We start from the raw sequence: 19334 nt of genomic DNA, 5'->3' as shown, positions 1-19334 counted from the left end.
GAAGCTTCTCAAGCTCAAGAACTCATTTAAGTGAAGGAAAGGAGCATGAGTGGCTGATTTTTCATTGACCTTCAAGGAAGATGAACTTGTGATTTGAGATTTTTAGATTTGCTTCCCTCACTTGTATTTTAAATTCTACAATTTTTTCTACTCTTCTTATGGATTCAAATTTTAGTAGCTGTTATGTTAGTAATTTTTGATTCCATTTCCTTATTAGATTGAAGTTGTGGATGTTGAATTGATATTTAATATTGTGTTTCAGTTTTGGAATTTATGGACTCATTTGAATGTTCTTGAATGTGTTCACATGTTCTTGATGTTCTTGTTTAGATTTCTTTATATTTCAAGCTAGATCCATGTATGTTTGTATGAATTTGATTTGAGAGGTTTTCCTACTACTTAATTTATAGAAACTAAGAAAAGATTTGTGTGTGAGGGCTTAGAACTAGAGAAAGGTGTAAAGTTAGATGATTTGAGTCGAGGAAAGGGATTAAGTAGTGATAGGAGTGTCAAGAAAGTCTCTGATGTGGACCATGATTTTGAGAAAGAATTTGATAGCTCGAATGGTGAGGTAGATGATGATCAGAGGGGAGTCGAAGATGAGGAAGATGATGAACAGAAAGGAGTTGAAGGTGGGGGAGACAAGAATAAGGAAATTAATGCTTATCAATTTACTAGGAAGGATACATTTGATGATGACATGGTTGAAGCTTACTTAAATTGGCATAAGAAGTATGAGAAATAATTGGAGAAGACTAATAGAAATGTAAAGTATTCACTTGCTAATATAGAGAATCTGAAGAGAAGTGTTAGATAGAATCATCTGACAAATGAGGACAGTAGAGGTGAAGAGGAGGCACTCAAAGGTGATTTCAACTAGTGAAGATGACACTAGTAAAGAAGTGAGGATAGTGAATACTCTAGGCATTAAAGATTAGATGGAGATAGTCATAGTAAGGATATTGAAAGTGAAAAGAATGGAGTGGGAATAAGATGGGCCTAAGCAATGTAGATGGGCTTGAAGTTGAAGTTAGAGGGCCTAAGGATGAAGATAGGCCTTTCTTTATATTGGGCATTGCCTATAGTAATAGAGAAGAGTTAAAACAAGCCATTATCAAGTATGCCACAACCAAGGGCATGAATGTGACCTATGTCAAGAGTGAACTAATAAGGGTCAGGGCCAGATGTACGGAGGGATGGCCATTCTTACTCTTTGCTTCTGTGGATCAAAATTCACTTGAACTAAAGATTAAGACCCTTTGTATGGAACACATATGCGTAAAGGTCTTTAAGAACCATATAGCTTTAGTTAACTAGATCGTAGAGCACTTTAAAGACAACGTTCAAGAGAGGCCACAATAAAAGATTTTTGACATGAAGAAAGATCTATAGTATGAGTTCAAGTTGAGTGTAAGTCTGCAGAAGTGTAAAAGGGCTAAAAGGAGGATAATGCAAGAATTGGAAGGGAGATATAAGCATGAATTTTTGAAGGTTGAAGCATATTGTTGTGAGTTGAGGGATTTAAATTCTAGATCTAACAAAAGCTTAGAGCTAAGTAAAGAAGCTGCAGAGCAAGGAAGGAGGGTCTTTAGCCGTATATATGAATGCTTCAATTCATCAAAGGTCTGATCTAGACCTATTGTGTTTAAAATAGCTTTCTATGTTTAAACTAAGTTACAAGAGCGTACTTCACCTGAACTTCAGCAGGTTGATTGGAGATAAGGGTGTAGGCCTTTCATTATGTTAGATGGCACTTTTTTAAAAGGGAAAGCAAGAGGCATTCTACTGACTTCTTGTGCTTTGGATGCTAATGATTCCCTCTACCCTATTGCTTTCAGTCTGACCCAGAAGGAGAATACCAACAATTGGAGATGGTTTTTGCAGTGGCTTCAAACATGTCTTGAATTAGATAATGGCTCATCTGTCACTTTGATGTCTAATATGCAAAAGGTAACTAAGTAAATTTTTTTTGACCTAGTATGATTTACACTATATTGACTTATTGAGTTCTTTTATTCATAGGGGCTCTACTTGATTATAAAGGAGATCTTGCCTATAGCCAAGCATAGATTATGTGTAAGACATATATACCTAGATCTATTACTAGCCCATCTCATCCTCAAGTCCCTAAGTATGGTGTACCATTAAACTTAATGGACACTAATGAATCTAGGTCAAGTGAACTTAGAATCAACACTATGTCCAGCCTTATTTTACACAAGTTTCAGGCCCCTAGTGGAAGAAAAACACCTTAAGCCAAATTCATACAACCAATATGGATCTAACTCAAGTCTAAACATGAACTTGAGCAAGAATCAGCAAGAACTTATGAAATAACCCTAGAACATCAAGTTAAATCATAAATTCTAGATCTGGACATAGCATAAAAATCTAAATTCAACATTCATATTCTTATCAAATCTGAATTAGAATTACAAAATCTTTAACCCAACTAGGCGCAGAATTCGAAATCCTCAAGGAATCAAGAAAAGAACATGAAACCAAGAAAATAAATGAAAATTACAAATCTGAAAATCTCATAATGTCAAATTATCCTTCTTGGAGCTCTAAGTGCTTAGCCTCTCATGCTCTTCCTCTTACTTGAATCAGACCTTGAGCTTGAAAAAACTTCATGAAATCTAGAAATATGTGGCTAGAAATGGACTTGATTTGGAGGAAATAATGGTGCTGGAATGAGAGAAAATTAATGACACAATGGAGAATTAGGGAGAAGAAATGAAGAATCAGATTCGGACAGTGGATGAGATGAAGAGATGGCGTGGATTTTTTAGGCTGGAATTACATTTCTGGTTCTGGATTGAGTTGAAGCTAGACGTGTTCTTCAATGGGAGATAAAGGAGATGAGAGAAAATTGAGAGAGAATCAACTGATGAGAGAGATTGCAATGCACATAATGAAGCTGAAAATGAAATAAAATGGTTTATATAGGTGTGATAAATGTGAATGGGTGATAATTCCAAGCCAGATCTGAATGTGGCTAATTATGAGTTGGAAAATGAATTAAAAATGAGCAAATAAATCTGGAAAATCAGAGGAAGTGAGGCACCTAAGTGCTGACATTGAAAAGCAAAAACCACGTGAATGAAGCAAGGCTAATGTGACTAATTTGAAGGCTTAATCAGATGCCACATATTTAGCCCCTTAGATTAAGATGGTGTCACGCATGGAATGCTTCTCTTAAGCCTCATGATGATGTCATCTTATGCTCTCATTTGGATCAGATTGCATTCACACACATATGCTTCTTTGTTTTCCCTTGATGATGTCATCCTATATTTCTCTTCGATTAGCTTTGTAATTCACGCACATGCCCTTATATTTTATTTAGTTAATTCCTCCAATTAATTTCTGAAATTAGGTGCCAACTCAGCCCCCATCAAATCTAGAATCAAAATGCCAAATACCTCCTTTCTTGCTCTTGAATTCTCCAATGAAGTTGACTTAGTCTTTACCCCTTGGTTCCAAATTTGCTTCCTCAACAATCTGAAAATAAAAGATACAAAACTAAATAGAATCTAAAAAGAGAATTAAAAAGGAAAGAAAAGAGAATTTAAGCCCAAAAATCTAAATTAGCATTTGCAAGAGTCAAAACAACCATCAAATAGCATGATTAGGGTCATAGAGTAAATATGAAAAAGAGCACAATTTGATGCCAAAAAAACAATTATTTAGTGTGTAAAATATGAGATAGATCAGTCATAAATACATTGCTAGAATAAGTTGAGTGCAATTTCACGCATGATTTAGCAGGTCACTCGCAAAAAATAGCACCAATGGATAGAAACATTATTCTAACGATCTATCAACTACCGAAACTATATATGTGATTCATTTCAAGCCTGAATGAGAACTATTGTTTATTGAGCGAACTTATCTTCATCTTACCATTCAAAAAGCTTTCAAATTGTGCTTAAACATCTTGCATTCATTCATCATGTTTGAAAAGAATTGTAAAAAAGCTTTTATAAGTTTATAAGCTTTCAATTGTAATTTCATCTACTTTTTAGGAGAGTTTTCTGTGAAAGTTTATCTTCTACATTGAAATCTTGAGAAGGTATTTTTCAAGTGTTTGTAACAACTTGTTAGGTTATAGCAAGGTTTGTTGATCGATTTAGGACAAGTTAAGTCTTAAGAGTTGTACTGTGGTAGCAAGTACCCATTGAAGCTTATGAATTTAGTTGAAAATTTTAAGTGTGATCTTAAGAATTAAATGTAGGCCAAGTTTGAGGATAAAAACTAGAATAAATCTTGTATATCTCATCTTCTTTCTTTATACTAAAACATTTCACTCTTTTAAGTTTTTAAAAGTTTTAAATATCACCCAATTCACCTCCTCTTGGGTGCTAGCCTATCTTACATAATGCCGGCACCATTCCTTTGTGTTTTGTATGGAGCCATCATTTTTGTTTTGTATGCTAGCTGTGATTTAGCTATGGCCTTGTTTAGTTGCTTTAGCCTTGTGTAGAGCCATCATCTAAGATATTGTAACTTCATAACAATATTGATTATTTTTATTGTCTTATTGGCCAACCTTTAAAGGCTTCTTTGTTTAATTTTTCTATTTTGATAGTAATTTATTGAAGTTCACTTTAGTTGTTCATTGTTCTATGTTGAGCTGCTTAACTTCATCTCCATTCTTCATCATCTTAGCTAAATATGCATGGGTGTGTGCATATAGTACAGAGAAACATGGCCAAATATGCCATCATCATAAATGCATAAGGACATAATTCTTCTTATAAAGGAACATAAGCATAAAAGGTCCACAACCAATTCTTCATATATTCCATCTTCTTGCAAAATTCCAAAAATTCAATAGTCCCAATCATTCTAATCTCCAATGGTCCCAAACAAAAGCATACAATTTTTGTTAAATCATGTATTTTGATAATTACAAAACTAAAAGAAGAAGTGTTTGTTACTTGTGTAGATATCAAGATTCATGAATGTGACAAAACCTCCAAGAACTTGAAGAATCAAGAGAAGAAGATCTACAGGTTTAGTTATTTATTTCTTCTAGATTCAATGTAAAAATTATCAGAGCTTAATCAGAATGTCATTTATTTAAAATGAAATGCATCATCCTTAGGCTCTTAGGCTCATAAGTCCATTGATATTTCTTTATAACAAAGTTAAAAATCTTGAAAATAGATTTTCCAAATGAGTTATAACAACTTACTAATTGTAGCAAGATTTGTTGTTGAAATAAGACTAGTCAAGTCTTGGGAGTTGTATTGAGGTTGCAAGCACCCACTTGAGCTTGTGATTATAGTTGAAAATCTCAAGAGCGATCTTGAGGACTAGATGTAGGCCAAGTTGTTAGGCTGAACTAGGATAAATCTTTGGTGTAAAAGCTTTTCTTCCTTGAATCTTCTATTATTTGCTTATACTACTCTTTTATATCCAGAAAAATTTATTGTCATCCAATTCACCTCCTCTTAAATGCTAGCCTTATCTAACAAGGTCCACGTGATCATTACAAAAATACACTACATTCTCATAAATAAAGGAACAACTAAAAATGACCTAAGGAACACCCAAGACAATATTAAAACTCCTATTGCCATCTTTGGCTTCTTCTTTGTCTCATCCAACCCACGTGTAATGCCATCAATCTCTTCTTCCTTCTCTCTTTGTCCACACTGCCCTTTATTCTCTTTAGTCAACCTCTCAATATGACCTAAAGCTCAAGAAAACTCTGCTTTAACCTTTCCTCTAGTTCATCATCTAGCCACAAGAAAAAACAGCATCTACCCAGACATTGATACTCGACACTCAAATGCCCAAACCACACAAATTCAGATCAAGAGAGATTAGTGCTAAGGCATACCTGGCTGTAGTTTTTACACCTGAAATACCTTCTTCCAAGATTGTTCTCAGTCCATGATGTCTACCTCAGTGCAATTTCTCCTTAGAAACAATACCTCGGTGGAGGTAGGTAGTCCACATCTCCAGCTCCTTGACTTCTAAATGACACCCTCCTTCTTCAACTGGTACCTAATGAAGAACTTGCAAAAATACCCACATAACTTGCTCATGACATTTTACTCATTGAGAAGCACCTTTACTCGGTTTCAAAGGGAAAGGTGCAAAAGATGATCTTTGGTTTGCTTCAGTGTTTCTTTGACTTAAATGCCTCTTCGTACTCCTCATCTCTTCTTGTTTTAGACAAAATGCCATGCGACCTATTGATACCAACACATTTGCCAACTTAGCCATTAATCCAGCATACATGGCTTGCTAAATATGCAAAATCTTGGGCCCCACAGGCGGACAAATTGTCAACATACATTGACTAAATGTCAAGGTAACAAAGCAACAATTTTTTAAAATTAAGGTATACAAATGACTTATAGTTGAGTTTAGGATTATAAAGACCCATAACTCAAAAAACTATAAGGACCGAGGTATTAATTTTTCCAAAGCAAATTCAACCCTTATGGTTCGTTGCAAAGGCATGTAGCGAAGGGCCTAATCTTCAAGCTAGCCATGATTTGTATAGTGCTCACTATTACTTTTATCTGGGAGATCTATCAATTTGACATCAACAAGGCCTTCCTTAATGGGTTGTTGCATGAGGATGTGTATGTATGTCAGTCAGAAGGTTTTGTGGACTTGAAGCAACCTACCTATGTTTGTAAGTTGATCAAAGCTCTCTATGATTTGAAACAAGCTCCTAGATCCTGGTTTGATCAATTGAGAAATACATTGTTGCCATGGGGTTTTCAAAATTCAAAGAGTGATATCTCTTTGTTCTTTCTTTGTACTCGTAACTTAATTGTCTTCATTCTCATCTATGTGAATGATATACTAGTTACTGGTAATGACTTAACTTATTTGAAGAGTTTTATTCAAACCCTCAAAATCTCTTTTACCTCAAGGATCTTAGTCCACTACACTATTTTTTGGGAATAGAAATTTTTTGTGACAGTCTTGGGCTGTATCTAAATAAAGTAAAATATACTCTTGATGTGCTAAAAGGGTTCAATATGTTAGTTGTGCTCCTGTTCCAACACCTATGGTCACTAGTCGCCAATTGTCTAGTAGTGAGGGAGAAGTAATGACTGATCCTTTAGTGTATAGAAAAGCTATTGGAGCACTTCAATATTTGACTACCACACATCCTAATATATCTTATTCTGTAAATAAACTAAGTCAGTATACGTCACAGCCTACACTTATTCATTATTAAGCTGTGCTTCATTATCTAAAAGGAAGTAAGGAACATGTAATTATGATTTACATGTTAAACCTGTTGCTTCTATTAGACTCATGGCTTTTACTGATGCTGATTGGGCAATTGGTGTTGATGATCAGAAGTTTGTGGCTGGGTTTTGTGTGTATTTGGGAGGAACGCTCATTTCTTAGGCACCTAGAAAATGAGTCCAATATAGAGTCTGAATATAGAGCTCCAGCTGATGGTGCTGCTGAGTTAAATTGGATCTCTTCTTTAATGTTTGAGCTTGGTCTATCTCCCAAATGTCCTCCAGTCATTCGGTATGATGATATTAGTGCTAGTGCAATAGCTGCTAATCCTGTTCAACCTGCTCGTAATAAGCATATAGAGATTGACATACATTTTGCTAGAGATCAGGTACTTGCTTGGAAGTTAATTGTTAGATATGTTCCATCCTCCAGACAAATTGCGGACTGTTTAACAAAAGCTTCGACTTATCCTCAATTAGCAACTTTGAGATCTAAACTCAAGGTTGTTTGTTACACTTTCTCGTTTGAGGGGAAATGTTAGAGCATAGTATTATTTATGCATCGTATATAATATTCTAAAGAGTAGCAGAATGTACATTTTAGCTTGTATACATTTCTCAGTATAATACATTCTGCTGTAACCATTTTCCTTATAATGAATGCACTCAGAGCCAACCAAGGTAACGTGGTCTAGCAATATTCTTTCATTTTGTCCTCATTCAATCTGTGACCAATGGGAGATTAAGATAGATGAGGAGGACAAAGAAGGATTTCACTTGTAAGAGGAACCACTCGAATTATTAGTAAATATATTTCAAAACAGAATAGTGCAATTCAATGGGATTCATATTATTATGGGCAGCAAACATAAGCTAGGTGTTGTCTCTATTCTTTAAAATACTGTGAATGTGTTCAATTAAAGGAGCTCTTAAATTCTTGCTTTAGCTCGAGGCAAGACTTGACGCGACGGTGCCAAACGTTTGAGGCTAAACTTTGAACTTAAAATACCTTTTTTCTTGGTGTTGACTACGCACTATAGTTCTGGAGCTGGAAGGCAAAGATGAAAGAGGATGGACGAGAGAAACAATGTGGGGAGGAGAAAGAGAGAAGAGGGCGGGGGGCAGAGAGGGAGAGAGAGAGAGAGAAAGTGGGGGAGGAGAGAGAGATGAGAGGAGGGGGAGAGGGGGAGGGGGAGTTAATATTTTATAATAAAAAATGAATTATAGAGCCCACTAACACTAACAAACAGTATTAAAAAAAAAAAGATAAGGTAACGGGGCAACGAATCTTTAAAGTTAAAAATAAATTATTCATAATTAAATTTAAAATCTCTATTAATTTTTTGGATAAAGTTAAAAGATAAAAATAATTCAAATCTTATTTTATACAATGCAATAATTTCTAATAAATATCAGCATCAAAGAACAAAAATACTAAACCGGTCAGACGTTGAACTTCCTGCAACACCACCACCCATTAAATAAGTCAGTAATTCCAATATTTCCTTTCTTTAATCATTTCAAAGCGATACACTTATGTTTTTCAAATATGAAATGACACATTATTTGCTAAAAGTTAAAACAATAAAAGTATGTACAAGTCATTGACACCACATTGCCACCAATCCTTGAAAGGAATCATTTGGTCTCTTTCCATATTCATCCAAAATTGAGTTTTCTCCTGCCATTTTAGCTTGACACCGCAAGATGCCTCATTTTTTACCTCCATATCAACATGGCAACGTGGCTGGTTTTATGCACATTGCATTCTTCAAGCTTGTGCATCTGGCTCTCATAAAGCTCAGGCAGATTGACAAACCCCTGGCAATCCGAGGGCAAATGCCACGGCGAGATCACATGATCGACAAATCACCGCCCATGAGGATCCCTCAAGATACAGGAGGAGAATTTGCCAATGAACTTTGGATAAACGTCTCTTTTTCCATCAAAACACCAGCCATCCCTAGATTTATCACCTGGATTATTAAAAATCATCCAGAGTTCTCCCTTGAATACCTTAAGGGGCGATGATACCCATTTCTGAAGCTCGATGATGTGCCTGTCTTCTCTTCATCTTCAGGTACTGTTTCTGGCCTGGATTCCATTTGCAAGTCCATTGATCTATACCTTGGTCCACTTGATCTCAAGTTCCTTGTATTTAAAGAACCCTTGCCAGGCAACGGTGCATAAGCTGGTACTTTGGGAACCAGAAAGTCCTTGGGAAGAGAGTCCATGCCCATTAAGCAATTTCGGGATTTTGCATCAGCAATTAATGCAGCCCAGTCATCGGACTGCACCAATGCATTAGCATTTCCCATAACCTGTAAAAATTAACAAACTTCAATGCTCACCAAAAGTATACATTTGTTCTGTGTGAATGCAAGAAAGAATTTATCATTAAAAACAAATTCTGAAGAGATCCATACCCAAAGAGCTCTCCTTGCACGGGTAAGGGCAACATTCATCCGACGAATATCTGCAACAAAGCCAACCCCATGATTGGATGCCCGCACACAAGACATTATAATGACATCACGTTCCTGACCTTGGAAAGCATCTACAGTGTTAATATATATGTCTTTCCCTTCTTCTGAATTTAGCACTTCCTCAAACTCACGCTGGAGGCATTTCAACTGCAGCTTGTAAGGAGTAATTATTCCAACACTGATTTTTCCTACGCCCAAAGTTTTCAATGTTTTCTGGAGATGTTCATACAATCGGAGGCAAAACTGTGCTTCATGTACGTTTTGATAAGAAACTGATCCACCCCGGTGAGACTCTCGTCCATGACTAATATCAAAAAATAAATAAGGTCTAAGTAAAGGGTCCTTGTAGTATGCCTCATCAGGCGACTTAGCCACACTCTCACTATCAGCAAGGCGTCCTTGGTAAAAGTAACGGGAGGGGAACTCTCGGATCTGAGGATGCATTCTATATTGCACAGACAACAATATTGTTGGGCACCCTGCCTGTTGGAACCTTTCAAAGAGACTCCTACTATACATCAATGTGCCAGCTGCCTTGCTGATAACTGTGGCAGGAAGTTGCTGGGGATCTCCAACAAGAACACATCGAGCTGCACCAAGAGAGAGAGGAGGAAGAATTGCCACCTCACTGGCCTGAGCTGCCTCATCAATGACCACCATATCAAAACCATGGGTAAGGCGTGAGAACAACTTACGACCACTGCTAGAGACAGTAGTAAAAACTATCTCAGCCTCATTCGCAAAGCTTGCCTCAAGATTAGCACGGGCCTCTTCTAAATTGAAACTACTACCAGGACGGAACCTGCTTTCTAAAATAAGAAGGCGAGACATCTCCACCAATACTTTATCCCTGCTTTCAACGGCAGCTGCAAGGTTTTGTAGCAATGTATTTCGATTCTGGTCTCGGGCCATAAGAACATCAGGGTCTACTCCTACAGACCCCTGTGAACAAACAGCAACAGCAGCAACATTAAGTTCTCTTTGAAGACAGCTTATCTGCTGAGATAACTGTGCCTCACGATTCTTTAATTGATGCAACCACCCTAGAATTTCTTCACGACTTTTGATCAAAAGCTGCTCAGTTCTACGCTCAACAGAAACTGCCTGTGCAGCACGTGTCTGAGAATCAACCCCAACTCGAGCAACATCAGGCCTATAAACTTTCATTTCTCCATCAATAAATCCACGATCCAGAACACGCGCAAGAAGCTCATCAGTGGCAGCATTGGAAGGAGCACAGACCAGCATTCTTGGTTTTGGGCAAAATTTTGGTAGAGTACGGAAAAGATTCTGGTCCATGTTTTGAAGAACTTCATCAATTGATCCCATAGGCACATTTTCTGAATTGCTCTCGTTAGCTTGCTTGTAGCTTTCAGGGGCTAGTTTCTTAAGCAAGGAGGTGTAGTAGTGTTGATACTGCACCAGGTGGATGACATTTAGCATTCCCCAGACTGTATGTGTCTTTCCTGTTCCTGGAGGCCCTTGAACAAGGGTAAAGGGCCAAGGATCCTGCCTCTTAGTGGTCCCACTACTTGTACCAGCAGCAGTGTGAGTTGCTGCCCATTGGATTGCAGCAAGCTGGGGTTCATTGAAGGTTCTATGCAGATGCTCAACAAAACTCTGTGTGAAGCAATCCGGAACAGCTGGTGTCTGTTGCTCATATTTTGGGAAATGTTCAGGACTCGGCCGTAGAATTGCAGTTTGCATCTGCAAAATGAGAAATCATTAATAACTAGGAATTAAATATTGTTGAACCATGACTACTAGACATTAAAACACATTTCAGCTTATACCTGCACATTTAAACGACGAAATGCATGTAAAGCAACATACTCCCTCTGTGTTGTAGCCAGAGAACCAAGCACAGTGAGGTACCATATGCTTCCTCCTTGAAGCTTTCTTAAGATATGATCATCATCAACCCTGTCATAAACAACCACCATATACAAGTAAACAAAGAATAGAACTTAAAAAACACATACCAAAATAAATAAAAAGAAAAAAAGATCTATAATGGGCAGACTTACTTGCTTGGGTCACAAGAGTCCCCAACATAATAATGGAGAATTGCACCAGGAGGATCCCGTGTATCTATGGGTATGTGTCGCCTAATTGTACCCACTACACGTCCAGTAATCTCTGGCTCATTTTCACCCTGTAAAGATGCACTGCTCCGCTTGGCTCTAACTGCTTGACAAAGTCCCATTATCAAAACAATCGGACTAAAGAATTCCACAAGAAAATATATTAGAAATATGACCACAAACCTGAACCAGGCCTTGGAAATGAAAGAATTGCAACATCACCCTCCTTGAATGTCCATTTGGTTTCATGTACTGGAAGAACTTTCACATCATACCATCCTAAGAAATATTAGGAAAACAAATCAAGTAAAAGAAATTCCCATCACAAAAAAATAAATAATAATAATAAAAATAAAAGCATCAATTTTTGGAGCAAGGCTAAGTCAAAAACAGGCAGCGAATTACAAGTCAAGAACATTAAAACGTGTAAACTTGGGAAGAACATAGTTCACAACATAGAGATGGAATATGGGTTAATATCAAGAAGTGACTGACAATGGAACATGTTAACCCAAAAAAATTGATTTAAAAATAAAATAAAAGAAAATGCCATTCTAAGGAGAAAAAAAAAACCAAATGGTAAAAAGTACCTCTTTCTCTAGGTTCATTGGTCTTCACACGAACCATTATGTGTGTATCCCTTGATACTGTCTCTATTAATTCTTCCCACGTATTGTACAGCTGAGCACGGCATTCCTCAAAAAGCAAAGGCTCAAATACTCTAACATACTCTTCCACTGATTCAAATTGGCCCGGTACACACTGTAGCTCAGTCTCCTCTGATTCAAATTTTTCCAATTAGCTATCAATGAGTGAAAAGATAAACTATACAGAAGTACTAACAAATACTGTATCAGTAGCTAGAGAGATAAAAAGTTTAAGACAGGTCATTTTACTACAACAGCATTTGCATTTTACCTTACATCCTACAGCACTTACAGCAAGCGAAAGCCTTGACCAACAAACAAACATAAGGAGTGAGCCAAATGAAACCATGAGTGACACTCACAAAAATCACCCACAATGGATCGATCAAGGTTGTTGAAGGCAAAAGGCACACTCAAGGTGCAAGGCCTTAAAAACGCCTTAGGCGCGAGGCACTAGAAAGGCGAGCGCCTGAATGAAGCAAGGCACTACCATGTGTTGTAGCCTCTAGGTGTTGTTGCTCTATTCTAAGCTTCTAAAGAATTATAATAGGTTCTCTTTTATAACCTAAATAGTATAAGTTGGGATTAAATTTCCCTGAAAATTTTCCAAGGGTCACTGTGATTTCACTATCATGTTTAAAATTTCAATCGAAGATTATTTCATGTATTAAATTTAAATATTTTCCTATTATGTAATTTTCCTCTCTCATTTTAAAATTAAATGTTTCCTATTTGTTTTTACCTTGTTTAACTTATCAAATTTTATCATATTTTAATGGGTTATTTATTAAAAAAAGAGCAAACCCATTGTCTTCTTCAATATGTTACTCCATAGAAGTTGATTAAAACAGACGATGTTGTCCTCATCTTCTCTTCTTCCATACCCAGTCAGCATCGTCCTTGTCCTCATCTTCTCTTATTCAATACTCAATTCCGGTCGGTCATTGTCTTCTCTTCAATACCCAGACCCAATCAGTCATCTTCTTCACTTCAATACCCAGTCCCAGCCGGCTGTCTTCATCTCTTCTTCAATGCCCAGTAGTCGATCATCATCTACTCATCTTTCGTTCCCCTATTATTCAACCTACTTCAACTAGGCGCCCTCAGGCGAGCACCTTTTGCTTGTGCAAGGCGCTCTCAAGCACGTGCCTAACTAACCCCACAAGAGGTGATGGCCCTGTTTAGCGCCTCACCTTTGCGCCTTAGGCACTGAGGCAAGCACCTTTAACATTAGGATCTATTATTAGCTAAGCTCTCTTCTAGCACATATATGATTATATATTTTGTCATCAATCGTATCAATATAACATTGAATTCATCATTTCCACTCACACATAATCTCATATCCACCTTATTTTCACTGATTTCACAGCTTCAATGATCTTTAAGATCCAGAACCAGCAATATTTGCACGGATATCATACATGTCTAAGACATCTAAGACAATTTTAACCTATCTATGACTGAAACCATCCAACATTTGATACATCTATATATAGATGCATGCATGTATATGTATATTTATATTCAAATTCTGATCAACATGCATATAGAAGTATCAAACATCCTCACAGACGTTGACCTATGTCAAATAAAACTCAAATAAGAGGTAAAAAAGCAGACCAAGGATAAAAAAAAATATAGTTTTCTCATTTCCATAATCAAAATGATAAAAAATAATAATTTATTCAGCGAAGAGAGTGGAACGGATAACTCTGAGCCTTCTTAAGAGGGGTAGAGGAAGGTCAAAGAGAACACTTTTGCAAGTTGTTGACGAAAACCTGTTAATTAACAACATTTCTAAAAACTTGGTATATGATAGATCACAATGGCGTCATACAATCCCTTTAGCCAATCCTGCCTAATGGGATAAGAAGTTGTTGTTGTATACTTATTTAGCAACAGGCTGATAGCAGTCCTATAATTCATAAAATTATCCAATTAACAAACATTAAGCAAATAGATTAGCAACTATACACATGAAGCAAATGTTGCATTGTAACTGCACTTGCTGCTAAAAGTTCAGGACAACAAGTAACAACCTAAAACAATGGCTCAAGTGCACAGAACATTAAGTTGACCCATAATTTTCAAATACTGGCCACTAATATCCAAATATGAACAAATATAATTGGCTTTCATGCATTGATTACAACATGGAATTAATAAAATGAACATGTAGAGAGGCCATTGTGATAATTAATATAGCAGATTGAAGTGAAGATCTAAATTACCCCTCCATCTGTTATCTTTTCTTCTTTATGAAGAAACAATCCACCTTGAGAACCATAACACGGAAGAGGCATATGTTGGTGACTGGGTTACATCAAAAATTCATGTAAACCAACAGTAGCTATATATTTAAAATCAAAGCTTCATTAAAAATTACAACTGTCATCACCTTTAGAAGTCTCTCAAGTGTTATGACACTCACAGTGTGATAACTGGAGGAAGGGAGCAACAATAAGATAAATCAGAAACAACTTGACTGCAAAGGAACTAAAAATTCAAATCCAACAAGATCATGAATATTAACACAACATGCACTGAAAAAATATTCAATTACTTGATACCTGGGCGATGCCAAAACTTTTCACTGGTCACCTCCCGTATAAGGCGTTCTACTGACGTGTCCTGAGATAAAGTGGTCACAGGAGTTTGCTTCTTGATAGAAAAATGTTTTTTATTTCCAGGCTTCATATCACTAGAGCTCTGACCAGTCAATACCAACTTCTTATTAGAAACTTGTACATTTTTCTGCTGCCTCAAATCAGTTGACTGTTTCCATGAACTCTGTCTTGAAACATGATTCAAATTGACTTCTACGGAATGTACATGTTCACTATTTTGCCTCTTAGGCCAACCTAATTGTTCATAAATATCACCATTACAGTTAGGTTCATAAGCATCAGCATGGGAGCCTCCTTCACTAGAAGATATGTCAACTTGTTTGTGATCCTTGACTATTCCAACACGATCAATTGGCGCAGGAATATTATGGACTTCCTTTACACCACGATTTACAGCAGATGATGAGGAAGCCTGCCTTCTTGGTGTTGAGGTTTTAATAGGACCTGCTTGCATTGCATCTTCCAAATTAAGAACCACAATTTGCCTATTACGTTTCTTACCCAACATTTCCTCTTTGCGTTGGTCCATCTTCCTCTTTCCAGGATTATTTGCACACCTAAGTGCATGGATTGCTTCAATACCCTTCACTTCTTTTTGCTTTGGAATTGTACTAGGTTCATCTGGTGTGTTTGCAGAAGGTTCACCTTTTACAATGCACTCAGAATTCTGGATACCATTAATTTTCTGTTCATGGGGACCTGTTTCAACATTGATAGAAGCGTAACTACTCTTTTCAACAGGTGGACCATCAGAAACTTTGCCCACTGCTACTGCAACACATCCTTCTGCCATTCCAGATATGGCTTGCTCTTCAGAAGTTCTGCCTTGTTGAAGCAAATTACTACAGACATTCACATCACCAGAGCCCTCAGCATCAGACCATTCCCCTTCTTCTCTCTCCACAAATTGAGAATTTGCAGAACTTAGTGCCTTTGGCTCCATGACTCTCATATCCTCATCTTTAACATGCTTAGATAACGAATAATTCTTTGTTTTCTGATCTGCTCCCACCAATTCAGCATATTCCTCAGGTACATAGGTGGTTTTAGACCGAACAAATGGATGAATTTCAGAGAAAGAAGATGCATGCAAAAAGACCTGAGTTTTTACTACCCCTTGGATTTCCGCTGATGCCACATTCAAGTCAGGAGCATGGGGACTTGTAAATGGGAGTGTCTTCTGAGGCTGAAAACAAAAGGGGTCATCCTTCTCATCATCATACACTGCAGGTGGTTCATTGAGATCAAAAAATGGCCTTTCTCGAGAACCCATCTCATACACATATGTTTAGAAACTAGCCTGTGAATAGAAACTAAATGAACAGGCACTTCTCTTCTTTTATGTTTAGAAAATGTCCATGACATGCCCAAAACAGATCCAGACGTGGAGGACCTGCAAATCCAGAGGAGCAAAAAGGTTTAGATGGTCTAATAAAGTGGTATCTTAATAGGAACCATGCCAATGAATAAAACACAGTAATATAACTTAGTATAAAACAATAGAATGAGTCAATGCCCAAAATAGTTTGGGTATCCAGAAATCAAAATACAAATAAAAAGAAACTCACATCACAGCACAACCAAATCTATGTTGGCCAGAGCATGAATAAATGTTGATCACAATCAAACATAATAAACAGATGGTTTCAGTAACAAAATCCTCTCAGGCTTCATAGTATAGGTATCCAAATGAAAAATAAAACCAAACTATTTAACATCAGTGCCTCCAGGATTACAAAAAATAAAACCTTAAGCAAATTTGACATGCCCAGCAACAAATGAGTCTGTCTCCAAAATCATAATCCAAGGGAGAGCCTTAACCACCTGTAATGATCGTGCGTGAACTATTTAACACCATAAAAGTGACTCAACAATAATGCATAAATCTAATAGTCAACCCAACATGATTCAGCATCTTTGCTTATACCATACAATAATAAAATTCCCATATAACCAGATATCCACCAGGAAATTCTTGAGAAAATATTTATAATAAGAGAACTAATATTAATTTTGGCAAAAAAAAAACTAATATTAAGAATTAGTAATTAATTATGCTTGGATTTACATGTCTGCAAGTAGGGGTACATGGATTGGACCATATTAGGAATTGTCCTGACCCAGTGCCGTGCCCCAGATATGCACTATGCTACAGTTCTTGGCCTGCCCAACCTGAGGCCTGAGCTGCCCTGGCATAGTTGGCGGGCCAGACCAGTATGGGTCTGAGCCAGCCCAGTAACGACTATGTCACTGAAAATGTAAAAATTTTGCACCAATTTATAAACTTTATATAGATTATCATGTGTTTGTGTTATGGGATTATGGACAAATCTGGGAAAAATGGAACAATTAAAAACCTGGCTCAATGAATAAGGCATCTTGAATTTAATTTAAGTACTAATTAAATACTGCTTGGAACAAGTACAACTATACACAGCTTGGTCCAACTCCTGCTTTGGCACAAAAAAGATGGGCTATATATATAAACACGGAAATTAAAGAGAGAGAGAGAGAGAGGGAGAGAGGGAGAGAAGAAACAAAAAGGAAAGATAGGCCTGCGTGTAAGATGCTGGATGACAACTTTGTGTATAATATGAGACCGAAAGAAACTTATCGTTGCATTCTTCATTCATTAACATGCTTATCACCGTATTTATTAACATATCACACCCAACAATTAAAGAGCCAAATATCAAGCACAATTGCTTTACCAGCTTCTAGTTTGCAAACCACGACATGACAGCTTACACATTTTTCACCAGGCAAGAAGCGATCAAGCAGAGTTAGGATAAAGATAGCCCAGGAAAGACAATTGACAACAGTAGTAAAGATAGATAAAGCGGAAATCCTATTATCTGATCCATATTCTTTTGTAAACAACTGAAATCTAGGATAGGACAGCAGCAAGCCAATGGTTACCCTAGATATGTTTCAATCAAGCACTACATACGTGAGGAAATTTATCAAAACCGTATAAACAAATATAGTCCAATTACCCTTTATAATCATTCAGCTGCTACAAGGACCACTAACAATGTCTGATCACGTAAAAAGTCAGACGCATTTTCGAATCAATAAATGTTGAAAATCGAAACTTAATGTCGCATGACACCGTTTTGCGGCAGCTGGTGAGGAGGCGATTGGCATAAAGGCGAGATTTGCATCGGAAGAGAAGACCAGACAGAGGAAACTAGACACCAGATAGCAGTCCAACGCGTCACCAGACTTAAAAGAGAAGAAGAACAGAAGCAACAGTGTCCGGCGGCGACGAGAAGGCGAAGCAAGAAGATTGCTCTGAAGCACAAAACCACGGAAGAAAGTCAAAATCAAATAGAAGTTTAGGGATTTAGCACGTAATAGAGAACCCTGATCTTGACGATGATGTTTTCTCTGAAACGTCCAACCGCCCCGGGGGTGATGTCGAGAACACGACGTCGTTTCGGTTATCTTGAGGAAACGTAACCTCCCATCCATTTATCCGTTTATTTAAGATTAAAAAAATAGATAATTTTTGATAATTTAAAAATTTTATAAAAAAATTAACTTTACATAAAAATTATTTTATGTTTAGTTAGGATAAAAAAATAATTAACTAATAAATTTATGACATCTTTCTTACTTTTTATTTTAGAAAAATAATTTATTATTTAATTATTTTAAAATTTTATTATATATTTACATATTTCACATTTTAAAAACATTCTCTCTCATATATTATTTTCATTTGAATAGCTTTATAAAATAATTATAAATTTTTTATTTTAATTATTTTTAAAATTTTAAAAATCTTATGAATTCATTTGTTCCAGCTTATTTTATAAAAAAAATTACTTACTTTTTTAAAAAAACTTATTTACTTTTTTTAAAAAACTTATAGTCACTTTTTTAAGAAAAAAATCTATTTTGTGAGTTTTTTATGCTTGTTTAAAATTTTAAAAAATCAAAATTTAAAAAATTCAAATATCTGATTATTTGAAAAAGTCATTTGTAATAATTTAATGTAGTGGATGAGAGTGTGTATTTTCAATAAAAAAGATATGCAAATATATCATAAAATTTTAAAATAATATAATAATAAATTATTTTTATAAAACTAAAATCAAGTAAGATATTATAAAATTTAAAAATAATTAATTAATAATCATTATTATTATTATTATTATTATTATTATTATTATTATTATTATTATTATGTAACAAACTATAAAATAATGTCTGTATTTTATAAAATCTTTTTATATTATATCTAAACTATCAAAAA

The 19334-nt window shown here is 36.1% G+C and overlaps 1 protein-coding gene across 1 annotated transcript; it reads right to left on the bottom strand.

Annotated features, from left to right (window-relative positions):
* Positions 1-8703: 8703 nt before the first annotated feature.
* On the bottom strand, positions 8704-18443 carry LOC129319421 (helicase sen1-like). The gene is made up of 8 exons (XM_054964486.1): positions 18070-18443; positions 15017-16466; positions 12387-12575; positions 11980-12075; positions 11740-11899; positions 11506-11635; positions 9653-11419; positions 8704-9547 (listed from the first exon to the last, which is right to left on the bottom strand). The coding sequence occupies exons 2-8, from the start codon at positions 16344-16346 to the stop codon at positions 9218-9220; spliced, it is 4002 nt and encodes a 1333-aa protein (XP_054820461.1). The 5' UTR covers positions 16347-16466; positions 18070-18443; the 3' UTR covers positions 8704-9217.
* Positions 18444-19334: the final 891 nt, after the last annotated feature.

Source organism: Prosopis cineraria, unplaced genomic scaffold (genome assembly GCF_029017545.1).
Source record: "Prosopis cineraria cultivar Desert tree isolate PC_DT_omini unplaced genomic scaffold, ASM2901754v1 PC9, whole genome shotgun sequence".
Classification (NCBI taxonomy): Eukaryota; Viridiplantae; Streptophyta; class Magnoliopsida; order Fabales; family Fabaceae; genus Prosopis; species Prosopis cineraria.
This window is presented reverse-complemented; position numbering and strand designations above follow the sequence as displayed.

Coding starts and splice junctions, on each gene's coding strand:
- LOC129319421 (XM_054964486.1), bottom strand. CDS start 16,346: ATGGGTTCTCGAGAAAGGCCATTTTTTGATCTCAATGAACCACCTGCA. Junction 12,076..12,386: donor CAATGAACCTAGAGAAAGAG/GTACTTTTTACC, acceptor AATATTTCTTAG/GATGGTATGATGTGAAAGTT. Junction 11,900..11,979: donor ATTTCCAAGGCCTGGTTCAG/GTTTGTGGTCAT, acceptor TTTGTCAAGCAG/TTAGAGCCAAGCGGAGCAGT.